This window comes from Leuresthes tenuis, unplaced genomic scaffold (assembly GCF_036924035.1).
Source record: "Leuresthes tenuis unplaced genomic scaffold, fLeuTen1.0.hap1 SCAF_6, whole genome shotgun sequence".
Lineage (NCBI taxonomy): Eukaryota > Metazoa > Chordata > Actinopteri > Atheriniformes > Atherinopsidae > Leuresthes > Leuresthes tenuis.
The window spans coordinates 17,594,426-17,614,615 of NW_027325360.1; the positions used below are offsets into that span (position 1 = coordinate 17,594,426).

The 20,190-nt window shown below is 41.9% G+C and overlaps 1 protein-coding gene across 1 annotated transcript; it reads right to left on the reverse strand.

Moving 5' to 3' along the window:
- Window positions 1-589: 589 nt before the first annotated feature.
- On the reverse strand, window positions 590-19,039 carry limk2 (LIM domain kinase 2). Its single transcript, XM_072387964.1, has 16 exons — window positions 18,831-19,039; window positions 18,489-18,579; window positions 10,895-11,030; window positions 7,511-7,620; window positions 7,012-7,197; window positions 6,599-6,704; window positions 5,870-6,084; window positions 5,574-5,760; window positions 5,388-5,474; window positions 4,985-5,116; window positions 4,654-4,710; window positions 4,211-4,276; window positions 3,772-3,946; window positions 3,604-3,659; window positions 3,348-3,505; window positions 590-2,616 (listed from the first exon to the last, which is right to left on the reverse strand). Exons 1-16 carry the CDS (start codon window positions 18,844-18,846, stop codon window positions 2,409-2,411), a joined length of 1,986 nt encoding a protein of 661 aa, XP_072244065.1. The 5' UTR covers window positions 18,847-19,039; the 3' UTR covers window positions 590-2,408.
- Between the last annotated feature and the right edge of the window lie 1,151 nt (window positions 19,040-20,190).

Below are 20,190 nucleotides of genomic sequence, written 5' to 3' on the forward strand. Positions count from 1 at the left end.
CAGGTAAGGTAAGAGGAACTACCGGGGGAAATAGATTCAAAACTTAAAGTGAAATGAACATTCAGTCTGACTGCAAATCTTAGTAATTGATAATGGTAGATTTATTTCTGCCTTTATTGTTATGTTGCTCTAACTGAATATTAGACCAAACCTAAAGACGATTAAAACGCTCTTTTAAAAAAAATTAAAAAAAATTACCCCACAAATTTTTTATTTTTTTTAAAATCTCAGAATAAAAGTATTACGTCTGCTTTAGTCGAGCCAAAACAAAGGATGGTATGTTTCAACTTTAAAGTTATAGCAGATTTTTCTTTTGAACAATAACTATGCCTAATGAGAGCCATCGTCAACTGAGAGAGCCTTTGGTTTCTGAATTCCACAAAGTTATAAATAGAAATGAGAGTTTTTGTGAATGAGCGAGGAGAAAAAAAAAACGAGGAAAACTATTACTCCTCAAATCACAGGCAGCGGCGTTACCCTGGAACTTATGTTTTAAAGCAACATGTCTCAACTTTGATCTTGAATTGTAAAAGGTAAACTGAATCATGACACGGTTTCATTGCCATTAATAATAATGAAAAAGAAAAGCAACTTTCAAGAGGTTTATTTATGAAACACTACAGTGATATAAATAAAAGTGGTTACAATTGGTCATCAGTACCTTGAATGGTAGCAAAATTGTGGTCGAAATGTCTAAAAATCTACAAATTCCCATTAGAAAATTAAATCAAATTAGAGGTATCGTATGTACATATCTATATACACATTGCTTAAAAAGGAAAGAAGTCATCCTGTACTAACAAAGTGTTTCTGGTCAGCTCGAGCGTGGCTGATGTCTGACAATTCACAACAGTCCAACGTTCCAAAAGAGCTTTAGTCGTGTTTTCGTTAGATCTGAAAAGAAAATTAATCTCAAGTGTCATTATGCATTCTAAGAAATTCATCAAAATCATTAATATTAGAAAAATAAAATCGATCAGTGGCACTTTCCACCAAAATCAACTGATCTGGGTCAGAGTATGTTTTCGTTCCACTACTGTGTTCTGCCCTCACCCACAGTGCAGAACTCCTGAATTTTAAGCACACTTTAGAATATCTGCAGAAATGCATACAAAGAAACATAATCTGTGAAATCTAAATGTTTTGAGGGGGAAAAGCCTTCAGTTTCTGTCTGTATCACAAATTGCTTTCTGGGAACAGGCCAGAGAAAACACCACCGCACCAAGAAAAGACAGCCAGCAAGACTTCTGTTTGCAAAACTCTCAGCCTACTGAGGAACACAGTCTGCCTTCAGTGAAACATGGTGGAGGTTCTAATATGCTGTGGGCTGCTTTGCTTTTTCTGATTATAAAGCACAGAATCCCTCTAATAAACAATGGAATCATAAGATTGCCAAGGCTTTTAAGCGTAAACCATATCACTGTGGCAAAAAACATGGAGGCAGAGGACTTTCAGAACGACAATCTGAAGCAAAAATTCAATGGCACAAACACAATGGTTAAAAAGGAAAAGGAATGTGTTTAAAATGGTCCGCACTGAGTCTTGAACCAAATCCCACAGAGAGGGCTGATATCTGCCACTACTGAAAGGCAGAATCTGTCAGCAGATAGGTGCAAGACTGTTACAGATTGCTACAATACGAGGAAATCCTTGTTGCCAAAGTTTTTGCGACCAAATATAAATACCATTAACTGTGTATCGGGTGCATTTTGTTTGCATTTCCATTAAACTGTGTGTTGTTTAACAAAATATCACGATTGGTAACGGACTCATTTGCGTCTATTTCTATCTATGAGATATTTCAAATTCTGAGTCAACATATTCAGCCGTGCCGAGAATCCACACCGACATTGAGCCTCGACTGTCAGGGATCTTTGTCTTTGTTTTTTTCTTTACTGCTGAGGTGAAGCAATTCCTCTTTTGGGCAAGGACTCACGTGTGCATTCCAAACACAGAGAACAACATATTCAGAGCCAGCGGTGAAAAAAAAACAAAAAAACCGTCACGTGAGGGTTCAAAGTCTTATAAACCTTATAACCTTTTGAAGATGCTTGTCCACTGGGAAAGAACCACTTTAGGTTGCTTTTTTCTGTACACTGTAAACATAAAAAAAAAAAAATGTGTGTGTGTGTGTGTGTGTGTTAAGTGGTAGCTTGGCACAGTGAAAATAAAAAAAGGAATTAATAACTAACACTTAACATCTTGAAATGTGTCTTTATGCTCAGACTGGCACTCACAGGGTTGTGGCCCCACGCAGGCCACTTGCTCCAGCTTTCTCAGGTCATCCAGTTCTGATATGGCTCCAGTTCGACATAACTATCCTCTTTTTTTTTTCATTATACATATATTAGTGCAGCAGTTACGAGGCGTCACAAAAAGGTAAATTACGGGCCAAACGGGCACAAGTCCTAGGTGCCATTTTCTGTCACGTTGGAGCAGTCTGGGGAGGCAGCTGTTGGGGTTACCGGCTGATCGGTGACCTGGCTTGGATCTTTAGACCAGTAGAGCCGATTAAAACTCTGATGCAGTTCATCTAGTTCTGCTGGGAGGGGGATTCCAAGCTCCTGGTTGTAGGAGAGAGCTTCAAACCAGTCCTCAAGCTTCTGGGAACATGGACTGAGGGAGGAGGAGAAAGAAAGATCAATGAGGGCACACAGAGGGCTTTAAGCTTGAAACCAGTCTGACGAGGTGGAGAGAAAACATGAGGAAGCAATCTGGCTGCAGAGGCGTGTCTCTATGCAAACTCGTCCAGATGGCATCTGAAAAGGTTTTTTCTTTTTGTCCAGCGCCTGCTCTTATAGACTCTGGTATGGTGGCCTCGTGGAGCAAAACAAAATAACACCGGACAAAGAGCACAACGACATAACACGACACGCATTTTAGAGCATGCAGGAAATATCACATTTTTACCAATGACAAACGAGCAAAAAAAAAAAAAAAACACACACAGGAGACCGCAAATCAGAAACAAAAGAAACAAAAAACACAGAAGGAGGAGCATTTCCCAAACAAACTTTGAATTTTGTTGTATTTTTAGACAGGTTATTGTCTCAGAAATGTCACGTTTGTGTTTTTTGGCTGTGTATTCTTAAATTTTGCTATTGATTCTCATCGTTATTCTGCTTTTACATGTCAGAGACACCGTGATCTAGAGTTCAGTCACCAAGCTGGAGACTGGGGATGTTATCGTTCGAGTGCCTAATCAACACCATCGCTGTGGACCGCTTTAAATCTTTAACACGCAGCTTTTACCCATCATTTGCCAGTCAACAACTTTGTGAAAATAAAACTTGTCCAAGCAAATTAAACGCAAGCTGTTAACCATTACAATAACAGCAGGTGCTCACCGGTTTTCTGGTGTGATGTCACAGCAGGCCACAGCCAGTGGAAAGAAAGCTGGCGGACAGTCTTCAGGGAGGAACTTTTCCACAAACTTGCCAACATTTAGACCAAAGTCCAGAGTCCTGGGGAGGCACTCGGGGTCTGCATAGACTTTTCCAATGATCTGAATCACAGAAATGAATCGATAGAAATCGTTTAATCAAACAAACCCTTTAAATCCAGGATTTAGTGTTGAAATCAACGTAAAAAACTGCTCCTCACCTCACAAAGCACAATTCCAAAGGAGAAAATGTCCACCTTCTCGTCGTAGCGCTTTCCTGAAATAACATAAAAGATAACTGAATGCATTCTCTGAGCCACACACACGAGGTCTTATCTGCTGCGCTTCAAGTTTGCAATTCAGTTGTCTTTTCTGTGCCAATGGCTCACCATTAAGCATTTCAGGAGCCATCCAGTAAGGGTTTCCCACAACAGTGTACCGCTTCTTTCGATCAATACGTCTGAACACCCTCTTCTTAGTGGAGGCTTTTTCAGGCGGAGGCCTTACTTTCTCTTCCACTACGAGTCGGGACAGTCCGAAGTCAGCAACAACTACTGTGTTGTCCTGTTGAAAGAAGACACTTGGTATTTCACGTGTAGATGATAAGATAAAATCATTCTAATTACAATGCTGTGGTTCTGATTTTTGTTGCTGCGTTATTGTACTTTATCAAATGTAATTGTGATTTTTTTGGTTGTGAAGCTGTTAAGTTCTGTATTACACCTCAGGACCAACAAATGCACCTTTTTCTTATAGGATTTCACCTTTATCTTTTAAAATATTCTACAACAAGCCTCATTGTGTGATGTGTAATGGTTGGTCACCTACCAGTTTAACCAGGCAGTTGTGAGAATTGAGGTCTCTGTGGATGATGCTCATTGAGTGAAGGTAGGCCTATGAAAAAAAAAAAGATGACACTCATGTAACCAAGTCATTTGTCTATAGTCATATCCTACCGTCACTGTCACTACTGGACAGCTTTAAATGTTACACTGTGCCTGTAAACTCATGATGGTGTCCTATGGGGATGTTTCTCAACTGTTTTTGTTGTGATAGCTAACCATGAAGTAGCTTGATCTTGAGCCAACATTGTCGGATTCAAATAACTTAAATATATCAAAGAAGGAGTCCCCTGTTAGCCAAATTAATCTCAGGAGCCTTTGAGTTGGCTTCACTGTGCAAATAAAGTGCATATTTACACATATATACAGAGTTAGCGAAGAATAACAGCCAAAAATTCAATTTATAGCAATAACAAAAGACTGACTCACCATGCCAGAAGCAATACTCTTTGCGAAGCTCACTCTTTGCTCCCATGGAAACGGGTCCTGTTAGCACAAAGTACAGAAAAAAAAAACTCCTCAGATAACATGTGCAAATGTAACAATAATGGTAAACAAATAACCCTGTTTGAACAATTCTTTCAACACTCTTTACAGCTTTTCTCATTCTACGTGTCAGCCACACAATAATAGAGCTGAGAGTCCAGTGTGGAGTTTAGCTCAGGTCACCCTCTCCTACATGAGCTCCTTCTGTGTGTGTGTGTGTGTGTGTGTGTGGCCCCCTGTTTTGTGAAACAGTGAAACAAAAACTTTAACTCACCATGTCTCTGATAAAATCCTTAAGGGTGCCTCCCTCAATAAACTCGGTAATCAGATTGAGCCTCTTGTCCTTGTACAGCACACCGATGAACTTCAAAACGTGGGGATGTTCGAGGCTTCGCATTACTTTGACCTGAAGTTTGGACGTGTGACAGAAAACAAGAAGTTCCTAATTATGATAAGCAAGTTATCCCTAATCAGTTCCTCGCAAAGTGAGGCTTAATCCACGAGAAAAAAGATTAAATGCAAGTCAAACGAAGTAAAAAAAAAAGGGGGACCGCCTCAAAATAACAATGTACAAAGACATAATTGTTAGGAAATGCAGCGAGCTTTCAGTTGTGATATTAATACAGAGACAGTTCTGTCTGTGAGAAATCACAGACCTCCTGCTGCTGATTACCAACCTCCTTTAGGAAAGTTTTCTGTGTCTCCTCATCACAACGGATCAGCTCTTTCATCACCATCACCTCTCCTGTGGCTTTATGAGTCACCTGTTGCAAATGAAAAAATTACTTGGAGCCCACAAAAAAAAAAAAAATAAAAAATTCCGAAGGGCGGCTAAAAAGCCTGGCACAAAGCAAGCAACTGACCTTGATGGCCTGTCCGAAAAATCCTTTTCCTAAGATCTCTCCATGTATGAGGTCACATGGCCGAAAAATGCGATGAGAGCAACTACTGGAGGACCTCAAGGATTCAGAGCGTCCGATGTCTTTTGTAATAAAAGGAGACTCCTTTGGAGAATTTGGCCCAGGAGACTTACATATGCTGTTACTGCGCCTAATGTAGACAAAGAAGGAAAAAAAAAACAAAAACAACCAATCAAAAATGATCCGATACCAGCCACCAATATGGAAGCTGTATGCTTGTTTTGGCTGCTCCAACATACCTTAAAGTCCTCCTTTTCAGGGTGCCGTCTTCAACCACATCTGTTCTCTCCAGGACAGCGTCTGATGGGGAGGACAGTCGCATTCGGGACGTGGCTGGAACTCCAAGTTGGTTTCTGGGTGATCCCAGTCTCAGCCGGTCTAAATGCTGCCTGACTGGGTCATACTCTATAAGCAGCTGCAGCGTGTGACTGGTACGGTGAATAAGTTCGTCCACCTAAACGAGTAAGGAGATGCAAGAATTTATTTTTTTGTGGTACGAGTAGCTATCATTGTCCCCGAGTAGGACACCAATTTTGTATTGAACAAATAAATGTTTGATTATGTATCAGGATGTGACTTCATAAAAGGTGCAAATCCTATTCAATCCTATAAGGCGTCTAAAAAAAGCAAAAACATGGTGTGAGAACAATGCAACAAAACGCATTCTTTGAAACAGTCATTAGAGAAGACTGCTATGAAATGCATGCACTGGTGTAAGGGTGAGGTTGTGAGAATGAGCCTTTAAGTCATTCACATACCTTCCTCTCCCAACTCAAGAATGCATAAATGATGAGGTGATGTGAGAAATGTAAAAAATGAGTGAAACTGCTGTACAATAACAATGCAGGTATGCAAAGTGCACTTTTGGGGGGGGGGGGGGGGGGGGGTAATGAGAAAATTCTTTACTTGAAGAATTTCAGATCACGACTCAGTGGGCGAGTATCAGAGACAACAAGGCATAAGCTCACCTCCTCCTCCATCAATGTCCCAACAGGAAGGCCGTTGATCTCCAGGATCCTGTCTCCGACATGGATAGCATTTCGCACTTCTGGACTAATGAGCATTCCTCTGACACTGGAGCAAAACAGGACCAAAAAGAATACGTGAGGACTGACTCTAGGAAGGAAATTATAAAAAACAGAATGGCAAGGTTTGTAGATCCTTGTCTGACTACGAGTCAGTGAACCGAGACCGAGACACTTTTCCCCTCAACAATATCAAGCTATCGACAGCTACTTCTTTCTTGCAGTGGCACACTTACACACACACACAAACCTGCCATTTAGCAAACCTATAATCAGCCGTACGTAAAGCTACTCGTGCCTTTCCCACACAGCAGCGTGACGGGTGCACAGATCAGCCTCCAACAGGCTCCACTTACTCTTTGACTTGAACGCTCGCCAAGCCATTGACGTCCCTCAGCACCGACACAGAGAAGCCCCTCTTGCCGTTGGCCGCAGACGGCATCGAGATGAGGGTCACCGTGTGGGGCAGAGAGTCTAGGATTGAGTCGTGCGAGCGTTTTTCCAACATGGGCGTGAGGACAACCTGCTTGTAGCACTTTCCACTGCACACAACCACATGAAAAATTACGTTTAAGGCATCTGTGCTCACGGTATACTGTTCAAAGGACAGAAAAAGGCGTCTTACTAACTAACTGTCATTATCAATCATTGATAAAGGAACATTACACATAAATGTAAGAACCTCTAAAGAAAGAAAGGAACAGGCCCACGTCTTAAAAAAAAAAAAAAAAAAAAAGGAAATATTATGTTCACATGTAAGACTTCATGGTAAAAACCTTCCTAAAGATAATGCGGCTCCTCTAAAGTGTTCCTTGCAAAGAGCTGTAAAAATAAAAACGTGCACAGGTGACTTACCAGTACAGTTTCAACCTCTCGACCAAGGCGTAGGTGTCTCCGTCCTCGATCACCACCTTGCAGCTCAGGCACACAAAACACTCAGGGTGGTACTTGTACTCTCCGGCCACCTGGAAGCAAGCAAAACAAAGCAACAAAAAAAATAAAAAAATAAATCCAGCTTATCCTCTGTGATTATCACAAGTTTAAAAAAAAAAAAAAGATATCCAGAGAGGAGCAGGTGCTGTTCGGCTGTGCAGTGCTCCGCTTGTGATAAATAAGCGCGTTGTGCAGCGCGTTGCTCTCTGCCCTCCGCCCACTGAGCGGTGACACAGGCGTAACACCTGCTTCGCTCTCAGCCTGTCTGGAATCTGCTATGACATCACCTTCGCAGGTCTGAGAACGTGCAACTCTGCTGTTCTTGTTTTCAAGTCTGTCTCACTGACACGACATACACATGAATGACCAATTTCCCTTTCTGGAATCTGTCACACTCCCCCTGCAACCGTCTTCTTTCATCTCTCTCATGCGAGATGAGATAATGCAGCTTTCCCACGAGCGAGCAGGTTATTCCAATCAAATTTCATGTGTGTTGCTAAAGTATTATCATTAAAGCTACAGCTCTTTGTGATTTGTATGCACGAACATCAAACCTTTTTGAAAATTAGAAGGCAAAATCCTTTTGGTAAAGAATTTATTAGTCATTTTTGTGGACTTTGTCCCCGAAGCTGCTTTTCTTTTTTCCTTTATGTGCTGTAATGTAAAAGAGGAGCACATGCAAAGATCAAGGACTTTTTTTGGTCTGAATACTCACCGTTTAGTTATCCGCAATTTAAGCAAATTAAGAGTTGTGTGGTTGTGTGGTTCCACCACCACCCCCCCCCGGCTCTGAGTCAGTAAGTGCTGGGAAAGGGTTCCCTGCTGCTGGAAGGTGATGTCAGCAAAATGACTGTGACACCTCAAAAGTCTGTGCGTAACTCCCTGCCTTCAAGCAAAAAGAAAACATAACCACCGCCACGAACTCAGTTATGACCTCGATAAAGTTTAAATGGAAAGAGAGAGCAGCAAAACCCTGGTAAAATATCAAAGTGAAGCACAAAAAGCACTCATTTTGGGTCATAAAAAAATTTAAATAATGCAGCATCAAAGCAGAATTACAAAAAAAAAAAAAATGATTCAATAAACTAACAAATAATTTAACCAGAACAAAAACAATAGTGTTCTGGACTTGAATGCCTAACAAGCAGCAGCAGCTCTGCGTGACCCTCCTCTGCTGTTGGACCACAATGATTTTCTTTCTGGGTGAGAGGCTGCAGTGCCAGTTCGGCCCTGCCAAAAACACTCGGCTTCACAGGCTGATGAAGCGGAGCGCCAGAACCAAATAGAAGAGTCCATTATGCGTGTTGCTTGGTGGCAAAAAAAAAAAAAGAGAAAAAAACAACTTCAGTCTGGCTCCACGTTAGACAAGTGACCCTGTCTGTGACCAGCAAGCGCTGCTGTCACCTAAATTTCATGTTTTAGCTTTAAATCAATACAGGCTGACATACGCCAGTTTCTCGACTTTTAATTAAAAAAACACAACTATCACACATTTGTTAACTTTTCATCCGCAGAGCAAAGAATGTGCCATTTCCTCCAATAACAGATTCTCAATCTTGGAACGTATAAATCAGTGTGGATCATGATCATGAGTGTATGTAATATTAACAGAGCCTCCTCACCACAGAGGAGTTTGCTCGCTCCAAAACCACCACATGTTTTAGCTTCTTCCCACTGGATCCCGTATGTGAGGGAAGTGAACCGTGGAGAACTTCTGTACAACAGCGAGGGAACAGAGTGGGGCCTCAAGGGGGGTGGGGAACTAATTCACAAGTGAAGTCTCGAGCCCTTTCTGCCAAGTTCAGCAGCAGCCCAAGTATCACTTATCTGAGAACTGCCACAAAACACAGCCCCCTGCTTTTGAATCCATGTTACCATTAATGTGTGGCAGTCAGAAAAAAAACCCAAGCACAGAAAGTGCTATGTGGGCCTGTTGCTATTATCTAAGTTGGGGGAGGGTAATTATCATTATATGATCATCACAAGACAGACACTGAAATCTTGGCAATCGCTGCAATAACATGTAACAATAGTGGTCATACAGTTCTGACCCAGCGTTGCGTTTAGTTGGATTAAACTCTCCTTAAAGCGCAGAAAACAGAAAAAACAAGTCCAGAAGACTAAGCCAACGGTCTGCAAGGCTTCTACGAACCAACAACACCAAGTTAAACCCTGGCCGGAGTAGAAAAATCTTTCAGGTGCTTTTACAAGATAAATCTGACCAACTGAGATTACATAAGAGCGTCACAAACTCTACGCACCACATACAACGAAAAACAGCATATTTATTCATTAAAGTAACAAGCACCGTTCAAGAATGAACGTCTCCACTTTTAAAAGACTTTCTTACTAATTCCTTGCTCACATACTACTTCCATTTGCCATCACCGCCCTTCAGGTATAGAATGGCTGAATATTAAAAGGACTTTTCAGAGGAAGCTCCGAACATTTTAAATGGAATTTTGTTAACTTGTTCGTTTGAATAATCAAATGAACTCTGCCTTTGAGCTCGAGGCTGTAAACACGTTACCTACAACAATGGTGATCGAGGCAGCATTTCTCTCCCCTTGCTCGAGGCATCAACAGATCGGTCCCATTTTAGACATTTTATACAGAACACATGCTGTCCACGTGGGCATAAATTGTCATAGTTGATGCAGTGCAGTGGAACCACACTTTTCAGGGTTTTATTCCCTCTGCGTCACTCTTGCTGAGCAAGCAGGGCCGCTAACGCTATACGCAGGCTCCGAAAGACAGGAGTCATATTTTGTAAGAGCAACAGCCAAAAGGGAAAACTCCAGCCTCACGCTGGCTGACCAATAAAGTAATGTTACCACTCAGTAGGACACATCTATGTTTGAAGGGGCTGGCAGCTCTGTTGCTGTCCAGTCAAAATATGCCTTAAATAGAAGAAACTTGCACAGACAAATCTAGTATTTTCTGTCGTTATCCCATTTTAGTGAACGGTGTGTGTGAATAAATACAAACCCAGACCAGGTTAGCGTGTCAAACAAGCAAGAGAGGAGAGAGCAAATTTAGTGAGAGTTACACTTTTAGTTCGCTCGTGTGGGTTAACGCTGGATCGTACACTTCCCATAATGCAGCTCGGTGGATCTCCTTCACTGCATTCCAAATCTGTTTCCTCACCAAAGGTCACAAAAATACTATCAGAATCTTTTCACGTGGTTTCACAGTTCTGAACATGTAAAAACAATTTAAGTTCAGACCGATTATGTGTCGATTCGGAGAATTTTACTTCATGTAAACTCTGGTTTGGACGTGAAAACGTGAAAAGGCGACGCCTACCATTGCAGGTCCAGTCATGAGCAGAGAGCAACCATGGCAGAGCTCGCCAAACTTCTCCCAGTAGTGTTTCCGACAGTACAGTTTGCCGTCCTTCTCATAGTACCAGTTAGTGAGGTGGTCAGAGCACACAGAGCACCTGAGGAGACAGAAACAGCCACAGTCACACAGCAGCATAAAACAAAGTGGAGGAAGAAGAAGAAGAAGAAGAAGAAAGGGAATCTTCACAGCACTGATGCGCTACTCTCCACTTTGCCTTGTGCTGGACAACAGGATCCATAATAAATTAATGTTATCAGTGTAAAGTTTGATTTATCACTAAAACTAAATATCCAGAGCTGCATGTATATGAGCTTCTTCGAATTGCTCAAATTTGCCTTTAAAATAAAGTTAATTGCATTTGGATCCAAGTTATCACAATTAAATTGAAAAAAAAAAAAATAATAATAATAATCTGTCAATGGTTAACATTTCACTTGGCTTTGAAGATTATGTTCTTACTCACAAAATGTCAAATTTTGGGTTTAATTCATTTATGAGAACCCCAGAGGATGTCTTGAACGACCAGTTGGAACACATTCAAACGCTATAAGAGAGCAGCACGTACGAGCCGAGAGGCACCACAGACAACCAGGAAACAGGAATCTGAGAGACATTTCAAGTTCGGTTAGAATGTAAATCATCACAATCCCTATTCCTCTCCATCCTATACAAAAGGTGCAGGGCACCGTGAACACTTTCTTCATGAGATGTGCAGAGTCTCACTTGTTGGACTACGGGAGAAAAAGAGTTTTTCCCTTTTGAAGGAGAATCCGTAAAGCTTTTGGAGTTGGTGGATTCATTTGTTTGCTGAAATCAGCATCTCACCTCTGAAGCTGCCAAATGGTTTATCAATCTTTGTATTTTTTTAGCAGCAGGAACGCCACTTTGACGACAACTCTGACCCCTGCTAAAAACAAATCTCTGGATGGGGAAAGTCCACACATTGTCTACTTGTTTATTGTGCATTTATTGCTTGCAACTACTTAAACTTATCACTGTTGGTCTTCTTATCTCAGTCAATGTAAACATTCGCAATCCAACCCGTTAACCTCACGGTCGAGAGGTCATCAGACCACCTCTGGATTCAGTGAGGAGCCTAAGTTACGGAGTATCCTCCTTTTCCACCAACGTCTCCTCCCGACAGCCTCTGGATTTTAGCTTCAATGACTGTGGAAATGTGCTTGTTTTGTTCAGGGAGTCATCTTTAAAGGCTTCATTGGACCTGCACCAAACAAAGCTTCCGGCATCGTCTCTTTGCCCAATTCAGACGGGTGCTTTGTCACTGAATCTCACTTTCATCCAATCACTCACAGTCCCTGGCTGCTTCCCTTCAGCACGCTGTGACCTTGTTGTCTTCTGTTTAGGTGTTACTGATGGTTTTTGCCCCACATCTCTTTCTTGTGCACTTTTCATTTCCAGGCATATTGCTTTGAGTTTTAATGTCTTCCCTGGTCGAACCTGTACGCTTCCCTTTAAAACCTCCCTGTTTTTCTGCTTGTGCTTGCTCCACATTTTACACGCAGCAGACCGGGAACAACCAACATCTTTCGCTCCACTCCGTTTCAACCCATTCATTTGAGAAGTTTCCTGTGAATAAGTCAGGTGCGACAGCTCATTAAGGGCTGCCACCTTTCTCGTTAAACCTCAGACTCGCCTGCATATTCCATTTTTTTGTCTGTAGGAATAGGTTACAAAGCAGGAACGCTTCGTTCAAAATCACTTCGTGTCATAACAGGTTTTTACTGCAAAATAAATTTGAAAAAAAGTGACTCCACATTTCTTGCCAGAGGCTTTAATTAAAAGGGGAATTTTCCATCAATAACACTTTAAAAGGCTCTAATGTTACTGATAAATGCAGAGGACTGACAGAGCTCTTTTCACAGCGCAGTTCCAGTTACGCTGCTGTAACAACTGATTGATCCAACCTGTCACCTGAGGAGATTCTTGGCAAAGAGATGTTTATGGCTACAGCGTTGGAACAAAATGTTCAGCATGAGGAACGGCAAAACTGCCACTAAAATGGGAGGCACCTGTGCGCTGTTTGTTAGACAAGCAGCACTGGTTATTCAAATCCTGGATGAAACACCTCGCCTGTGGTTAGGGAACTGCAATTAATTTACAACCGTCCAAACAAATAACTAACAGCTCTCAACTAATAATAGTTCACAGGACTAGTTTCACTCTAACGTCAGCTGAATAAAAAAACAAGGCTCGTGTGTGAAACAATGTACAAGTCACCTTCAGGAATGGCTGCAATAATAAACTTTAACCGACGCTGCACTGCCTTCCTGATTAACAGCTCTTCTTATTTCTGGTCACACCTAGCAGCACTATAGTTATAGTACTCTGGATTAATTTGCCATTTTGAGAAAAGCGTTCGCACCTTGATGATACCGGGAGACCAAAAAAAAAAAAAAAAATTATTTCTCTCTTACGCAACTATTTACATTCTTTTGAATGTCTGCGTTTTCACCGTTTTGGGGACGAGCTTTCAGCGGTCTTCAGCTGAAACTCGCACATCACGTTGTTCTCAGCACGGCAGGTAGAGTTTATCCAGGATTATTGACTTTGGCACAGATTCCAGATATTTCAGAGCTTTCTGGCATTACTTTAGAAGGAGCTGTCCTCAAGACAGAAGACCACATGTTCATGTCTCAACGGTAGAGGGGGAAAAAAAAAGTAGAAAACTGGAAAAAAAAAAATCACTGGCTCTGAGGCAGAGGGAACATTAAGTTCCACATCAAGGGGCGTGCAACGTTGATGTCTTTATGCCACAAATGTGAGGAAGCAAACTGCTAAGGATGAACATGAGGTCTGTGTAATGACTCCAGCTTGACGCATCACACTGTGATGAGATTAGGGGAAACGGAGCAGAAAGTTTGCTGAGATAAAGCCTGCATGAGCAATATGGGCTGTGCAGCTGTGGTTGCAGCTGCATCAAAGGCCAAACAGCTGATGCGTGTGGTTTGTGTGGAAAGTGGCAATAAAATCTTATCTAACTATCTAAATTCTACACAACAGTACGGCCCATTCAACGAACTGGTCATGGGTATCAGTCCATCATCGATTTATCTTCCATATACTGCCGCAACAACAACACAAACGTTTGCAAACCGTTTGAGCAAAATTATTCAGAAATGTGGTGTGGTATTTGTCCCAGACATAATTATAGACAAACGCAATCTAACTGCATCAATAGCACATAGTTTCATGTCTTTTCCGAGGGCATTTAGTCCTCACTCGCAGCCAAGGCTGAAAAATGTAAGTAAAACCTCCGCAGGACATCTGATGAAAACTGCGCAACAATGAGGAGGAAAACTGGGTCATTCCTTCATACAAAACTGTCGGTGTGGAGCGAATGAACCTGGTGGTGCAGGCTCCGATGCGCATACCTGTAATAAACAGATGGCGGTTGCTAACCGGGAAACAAAACCCAGAGGAGAAAGCCAGTCGCCTCGGCCATATGCAAGACAGAAATGGAGAGAAGTCTTTGGGAATTTGAACGCGGTAGAATGCTGTGATTATTCTGGCATGTGCTGGCCACTTCTCTTAGAAGCTGAAGCAGGTCATTGTCCGTTTGTTAAGTCATGTGAGAATGTCTGCTCCACCAGAACCCAACTTTAAAAGGCATTTCCACCTCAAACACTCAAAACCCACCTCAATTAACTCAGATATTTGGGGGGGGGGGGGGGGTTTAAAGAGACATTATTGGAAACGCAAGTCATCCCACCAAGTCGAGATTTATGTTATAGACTGCTGTCCCATAAAAAAAAATCTTCTGATGCGGTTTTGAAAATATTATTCCCTCTGCGATTAAAGTGCAGCCAAGCCCCGAGACACCAAAGCATCCACAAATCAAGATGCTTTCTCCATCATAAATAGTGCATCACATTCTCCCCAAAACAGCTTCATCTTTTTTTTTTTCCCCCTCATCTTTTTGTCAGTCCACAGAATATTATCCCCGAAATGTCGCAGTAAATCCAAGAAATCTTCCAGCCTTTATTTTCACAAAGAAAACTAGTATTTTCAAACAAAGCTGTGGTTTCCTTCACCATGTCCGTCCACTTACATATTTTCAGCTTCTCTGAACAAGTGCATAAAGATCTGAGTAAACTCTAGAGGTTTCTGATGTTATTTTCCCCATTCCTGTTTTTTGCCTCTTTACACAAGTGTTTAGGTGCTCTCTGAAGTCCTGAATTTCCTACATTTTGAATGCAACATTGACATCAACCGATGTAACTTGAGAAGAGCAGAGTTGGACAGTATTCAAACTTTGTAACTTCTTCAATTGTAGACAGGGGCTGCTTTGAAACTGACGTCCCAGACCTCGCCCCTTAATACAGACACCCGACTGCGAGTGTTTTGCAAAGACTTCTGTGGTATTTTTCCATCCCGGATGCGAGTGCTTACTCTGTGTGCTCAATACAGAAAAGCTGACATCTAAAATGCCACAAGATATAACCATTTTCACATGAAATATTCAGCCCCATCAACCTTGTTCTCTTCAACAGTGAAAGTTCTCACTCACTATTAAATTGTACAACATCCTTTAAGATGAAAAAATGCAAGGGATCCTGAATCAAAGTGAACAAATTGTTTGTCATATACGACGAATTTTGCATGCTTTCACATCAAGGATCAGTGTACGTTTTGTCTGGTGACATAAACGCACTCAAACTGCCTCAGGAGACAAAAGCATACAAACAAGGAGAAAAAGAAAAGGTATTTCAACAGATACCGAGTGTGTGACTTTCAGTATCTGTCCAGCTGCGTCAGGAAAAACAAAAACTTCCGCCTTGCACTGAAGAAAAAAGGCATTCCTAGACAAAAAAAGGGGAAAAAAGGAAAACACCTGATACACTGTAATTATTGTCCATTATGTCCCTATAATATCTAGATGAAGCGATACGAGTATGCTTATGAAAACACCTGACTTCCTTCTATACACGCTGCTGAATGGGGGGTGGGCACACTGAACCCAGGTAGTTCCACAGCGAACAATGCAATCATCACGCCTGCACAAACACTACAAAGCAGCAAACATTACTCATTTCCTAAAAATCCACATTCCTGATGGAGTGTAGTCCTTTGTTGAAGTGTGGCGGTCGTAAGGAGAGGGGGGGCTGCCCTTAAAGACCTGCGAAGGGTCCGTTTCACTTTTCATTGCCGTCCTCAAACTTCTGCAAATATACCCTCAATCCCAGACGTGACGAGTGATGGTTAAATCTTTCCATCTTTAATTAAAAACCAGGCTAAGATCAGCCGGCTGTATCGTCTTTTCAGTTGTTATGTTAAAATGCCCACGATAATTTCTCACAACCCAAGATGGAATTCAGGGTATTGTCTGGTGTCCGGTTAAAACAATTCCACAAAGTCCAAAGTTTAATTTATTCAGTTAATTATTACATGTGACGGAAGCACCGGCTATGCAGTTGAAAAGCTAAAACCAGCTAAATACAGCCTTTTAAATGACCCTTACATTTTCTGTGAATTGACTGAACGATGGATAAACATTTTTGAAGGTGTAAGATAAATAAGTGCCGAGATGCGATACCAAACTGAGTCACAAAGGGAAAAAAAAACATTTCTCTAAACGCGTGTGTGGGAATTCTGTTTCTATACATGTTCGAACAAATTTCCACAAGACTTGGAAAAACAAGGTTTTATACTGCAGGAGAATTAAATCAGGACAGATTAGGACTACTCAAACGCTCCACCCTGTATTGTGGCAAAGTATTATGATAAGATCTGCAGTCCAACACACACCGAGTGAAGAACAAGGAATAAACAGCTTTCTTTGTGAAACACAAAGGCTTCTGCAGCGTCTGAGACGGCGAATCATATCTCTGAATCGCCGTCTAGGAATGCAGAGCACAGCATAAGTCCAAGATGCCGTTACCTATGGGTCTGTACAACACTACCGGGTTTACTGGAACTGGAAGAGTGACGTCAGCTCATAGGAATGTTACATAAGGTGGAGGTGTGTGGGGGGCAGAGAGGCAACATGTGGACAATAGAGAAGAGGAACAACAGGGGGGCATCATTTCAGCAAAGACATTTTTACGTTTGTCTTCTTAAGGACTTTTGTCTTGCAAAGAATGTCAATGTTAGTTCAATTTTAGTGAGGATATCTCGAAACAAACACACAAGCAAAATATCTCATGTCTGCAAGTCTTCTTAAGTTTGCTGCTTTTAAAAATTTATTTATTCATTCTTTTAAATTGGGAAAAAAATGCGAGAACGCGTGAAAGCACCGAGCTCGGAGGAGTCTGCGGCGAGCATTGTAATACAGTAGGAAGTTAATCTCTGAGATGACACAGTAAGATGGAATCTGCTGTTTGGAAAGAGACCAGATCATGGGAAAACTAAAGAGACTGAGGCCATTCACGCCGCTTCAGTTGTTTTTAGTTTTCGTATCCAAGCATTTCTACCGACTCCAAAATGGTTCATCTTGGACGACAAGCTTACAGAGACACGTTTACAAGAGTTTGCTATGAGAAAAGTGAACAAATACTGGCAGGAGTGCATTTTAGACTCTTCAACCTGCAGAGTCTTTAAAAAGACAAGCAAACTAATAAATGAACAAAATCGCTTTACGGTGTTGTTTGAATCCATTTTTGGGTGCCTGTGTCCGACACGAATCCTGATCGCAGCGTTCCAAACTGACCACGCATATGTGGAATAACTTGAATATGCTCCCGTAAGCGAACTGATGAGATTACAACATTAACTAATTTTGAGATGCGGGTTGAATTCACAAAAAAACGGCCCCATTTGAGATGTCAGAAACATTATTCCTTAAGCTTCTGGAACATGCTGCGAAACCTCCTGAGCGGCATGCCAGGCAAAAATAAAGCAACACCAACAAAACTATATGTTGACATAAGTTGGATGCCCCTCAGTACTTACTCCAGTCAGTTAGTCCAGTCACAAGCTGACATGCACTTTTTAAAAGGTAGCTGTGATCCTGTCACACGACTCTGTTGGTAAACAATTCAAGCCTTCTTATGTCATACTGGAAAAAGTGAATTTAATCTTTTGACCAAGGGGAAAACCCTTTGAGTGTCATATCAGTATGTGCATGCATGTAGGTTCACTGCACCCAAGGCACACATCCCATTGAGGTGCAGTGACCTGTGGCCACTGCAGAGCTCCTACAGAAATCATTAAGCCTCAGCACTGAGGGCCAAAGTCCTCTTGGAGAGCAGGGCCATCATGTGGGTGAACGCTTTTTATTCAAGAGCCCGGTCCCCTCATGCAGTGGTGCATCAGCTGGGACATGAGCAGCAATGCAAACTCGTGTGGTGCGTTTTGCGATAACAGGCGCAAAGACAAATGTGAGTCCACGTTTTGGGTTTGCAAGACAGAAGCTTCTGGGATCGCCCGCAATGGCGGTTTAACAGAGAGAGCAGCAAAACATGTTGACCGACAGAAAAAGACATTGTGTCCATGTCAATGCTCCCCTTCAAAGGCGTCACTCATCGCACCAGACTGATAATACCCTGCGCTCATTAATACCGAGGCGTGCCTAAAATCACAACCTGGGACCACTTACTGAAAGCAGGCGTTGTGCCAGGTGTCTTGGAGGACTTTCATGTGAAACGAGTCTTGGATTTTTCCTCCACAGCCCGCGCAGTAACAATTATCTGCAAAGAAAGAACACAGGCTTCACTAGATCCTGGAGTAGCAACGACAAAAAAAAAAAAAAAAATCGTCTAAGAATAGTAGAAACTGGGTTTCCGAGTGAGAAAACAATATATGTGCCAGCCGCTGTGTTGAAACTTCGTAAATATACGTTTAAAACTTGCAGCAGTGGATCAACACACAATTAAGAGCATGCAACACCCCCAAATGGAAACAATGCAGCACCAAAGGTACAACTAGAAATACTTCTTACTCTCTGGCTCCTCCATCTACTCTCCGAGAGCGTCGTCGTGATTCAGGTCCTTCTACAAACTTCTCATACTGAAACAGATGAGCTGTCATGTGCCGCTTCAGACTTTCATCCCTCCTCGACTTCCACCCACCCGAAACTCCCAGCTCTCACTACAACAGGAAGAAAACACAATTCCTTTAAACCTCTGCTGAAAAAGTGAACAAATTCCGCTTTCTCGCCGCTGGGAGGACAAGTGACGTAATATAGTCTACACATTCCTGTACGGAGAGCGGAAGGGCTCAACTGCAGCACCTGGAAGCAGGAGAGAGCTGGGGTTCGGTCCTGAGCTGAAAGTGAATGTCAGTGGCGACATCTAGTGGCGGAATGACAGCACTGCACACTGATAGCAGAGGACCGCACGTCTTCGGCAGGAGTGCTTCAACTGTTCAGGACAGGCTACCCGCAAATCAGATTATCACAGATTAACAGATTAATTACAGGTAATCACAGTTGCATTGCTATCTATTCTAACCTTTGTTTTACGGTTTTGTTTTCTGAGTTTCATGCTCTGCTGATGAAACCACTCGAGATGCGAACACCACTCAAAAGCATTCTTAGTATTTTGAGACTGCTTAACCTTAATGCAGCAGTATTAATCAGATCCCAACCAGGGATCACTTTACAGCATGATAAGTACAAATAAATTACAATTTGATTATTTGAATAGGTTGGGCTGATAATACTAACCTATTCAAGTAAAGTCTGAATTCAGGACTGTTACATGATGTGGAGTATTTTCCAAATTTTCCATGCCGTCATGGATGATGGCACACTATTCCTCTCCTGTGTATATGTATATACTGTAAAAGGGCAAAACAAATTATTTATATATATATATATAACATTTATAAAGTTATATGTGATGTTGGAACCACTCTCCAACAGATTTACAAATAAGTAGACTTTGTTGTTTGATTGCTGCGATAAATGTGATAAATGAAATGTGAGTGAACCTTTGGCTGTTGCCTAATGGTCTAAGGAGCTATCTGCAGTTTACAGCAACAGTCTTACAAAGCCGACAAGGTTATTGTTAGCTGATGACTGATTGCAGACTAAAGCAAATACTGTGGGTTGAGGTAATGACACAGGTGGGTCTAGAACACACAAAACACACCTTCACCATATCATTCAAGTCAACAGGTTAGGCCATCAATTGGGTTTCAAATCACTGGGGGCTGGTGAGACGAGAGAAACCAGTTATGGAATGATGGTGGTTGGACAACTGACCACTTGTCTACCCTTTGGGTAAGTTCAGACTGTGGTAACATTTTATGTGGACTTCCAAAGCATTCACGTGAAAGTTCCTGCCAAGCCAGCACTT

What these genes read in the sequence shown, in the direction of transcription:
- limk2 (XM_072387964.1), bottom strand. An exon ending in GGACATTGATGGAGGAGGAG is followed by an intron (nt 6,085 to 6,598) that starts GTGAGCTTATGC and finishes TTACTCGTTTAG; the next exon opens with GTGGACGAACTTATTCACCG. An exon ending in GGCTCCTGAAATGCTTAATG is followed by an intron (nt 3,660 to 3,771) that starts GTGAGCCATTGG and finishes ATGTTATTTCAG; the next exon opens with GAAAGCGCTACGACGAGAAG.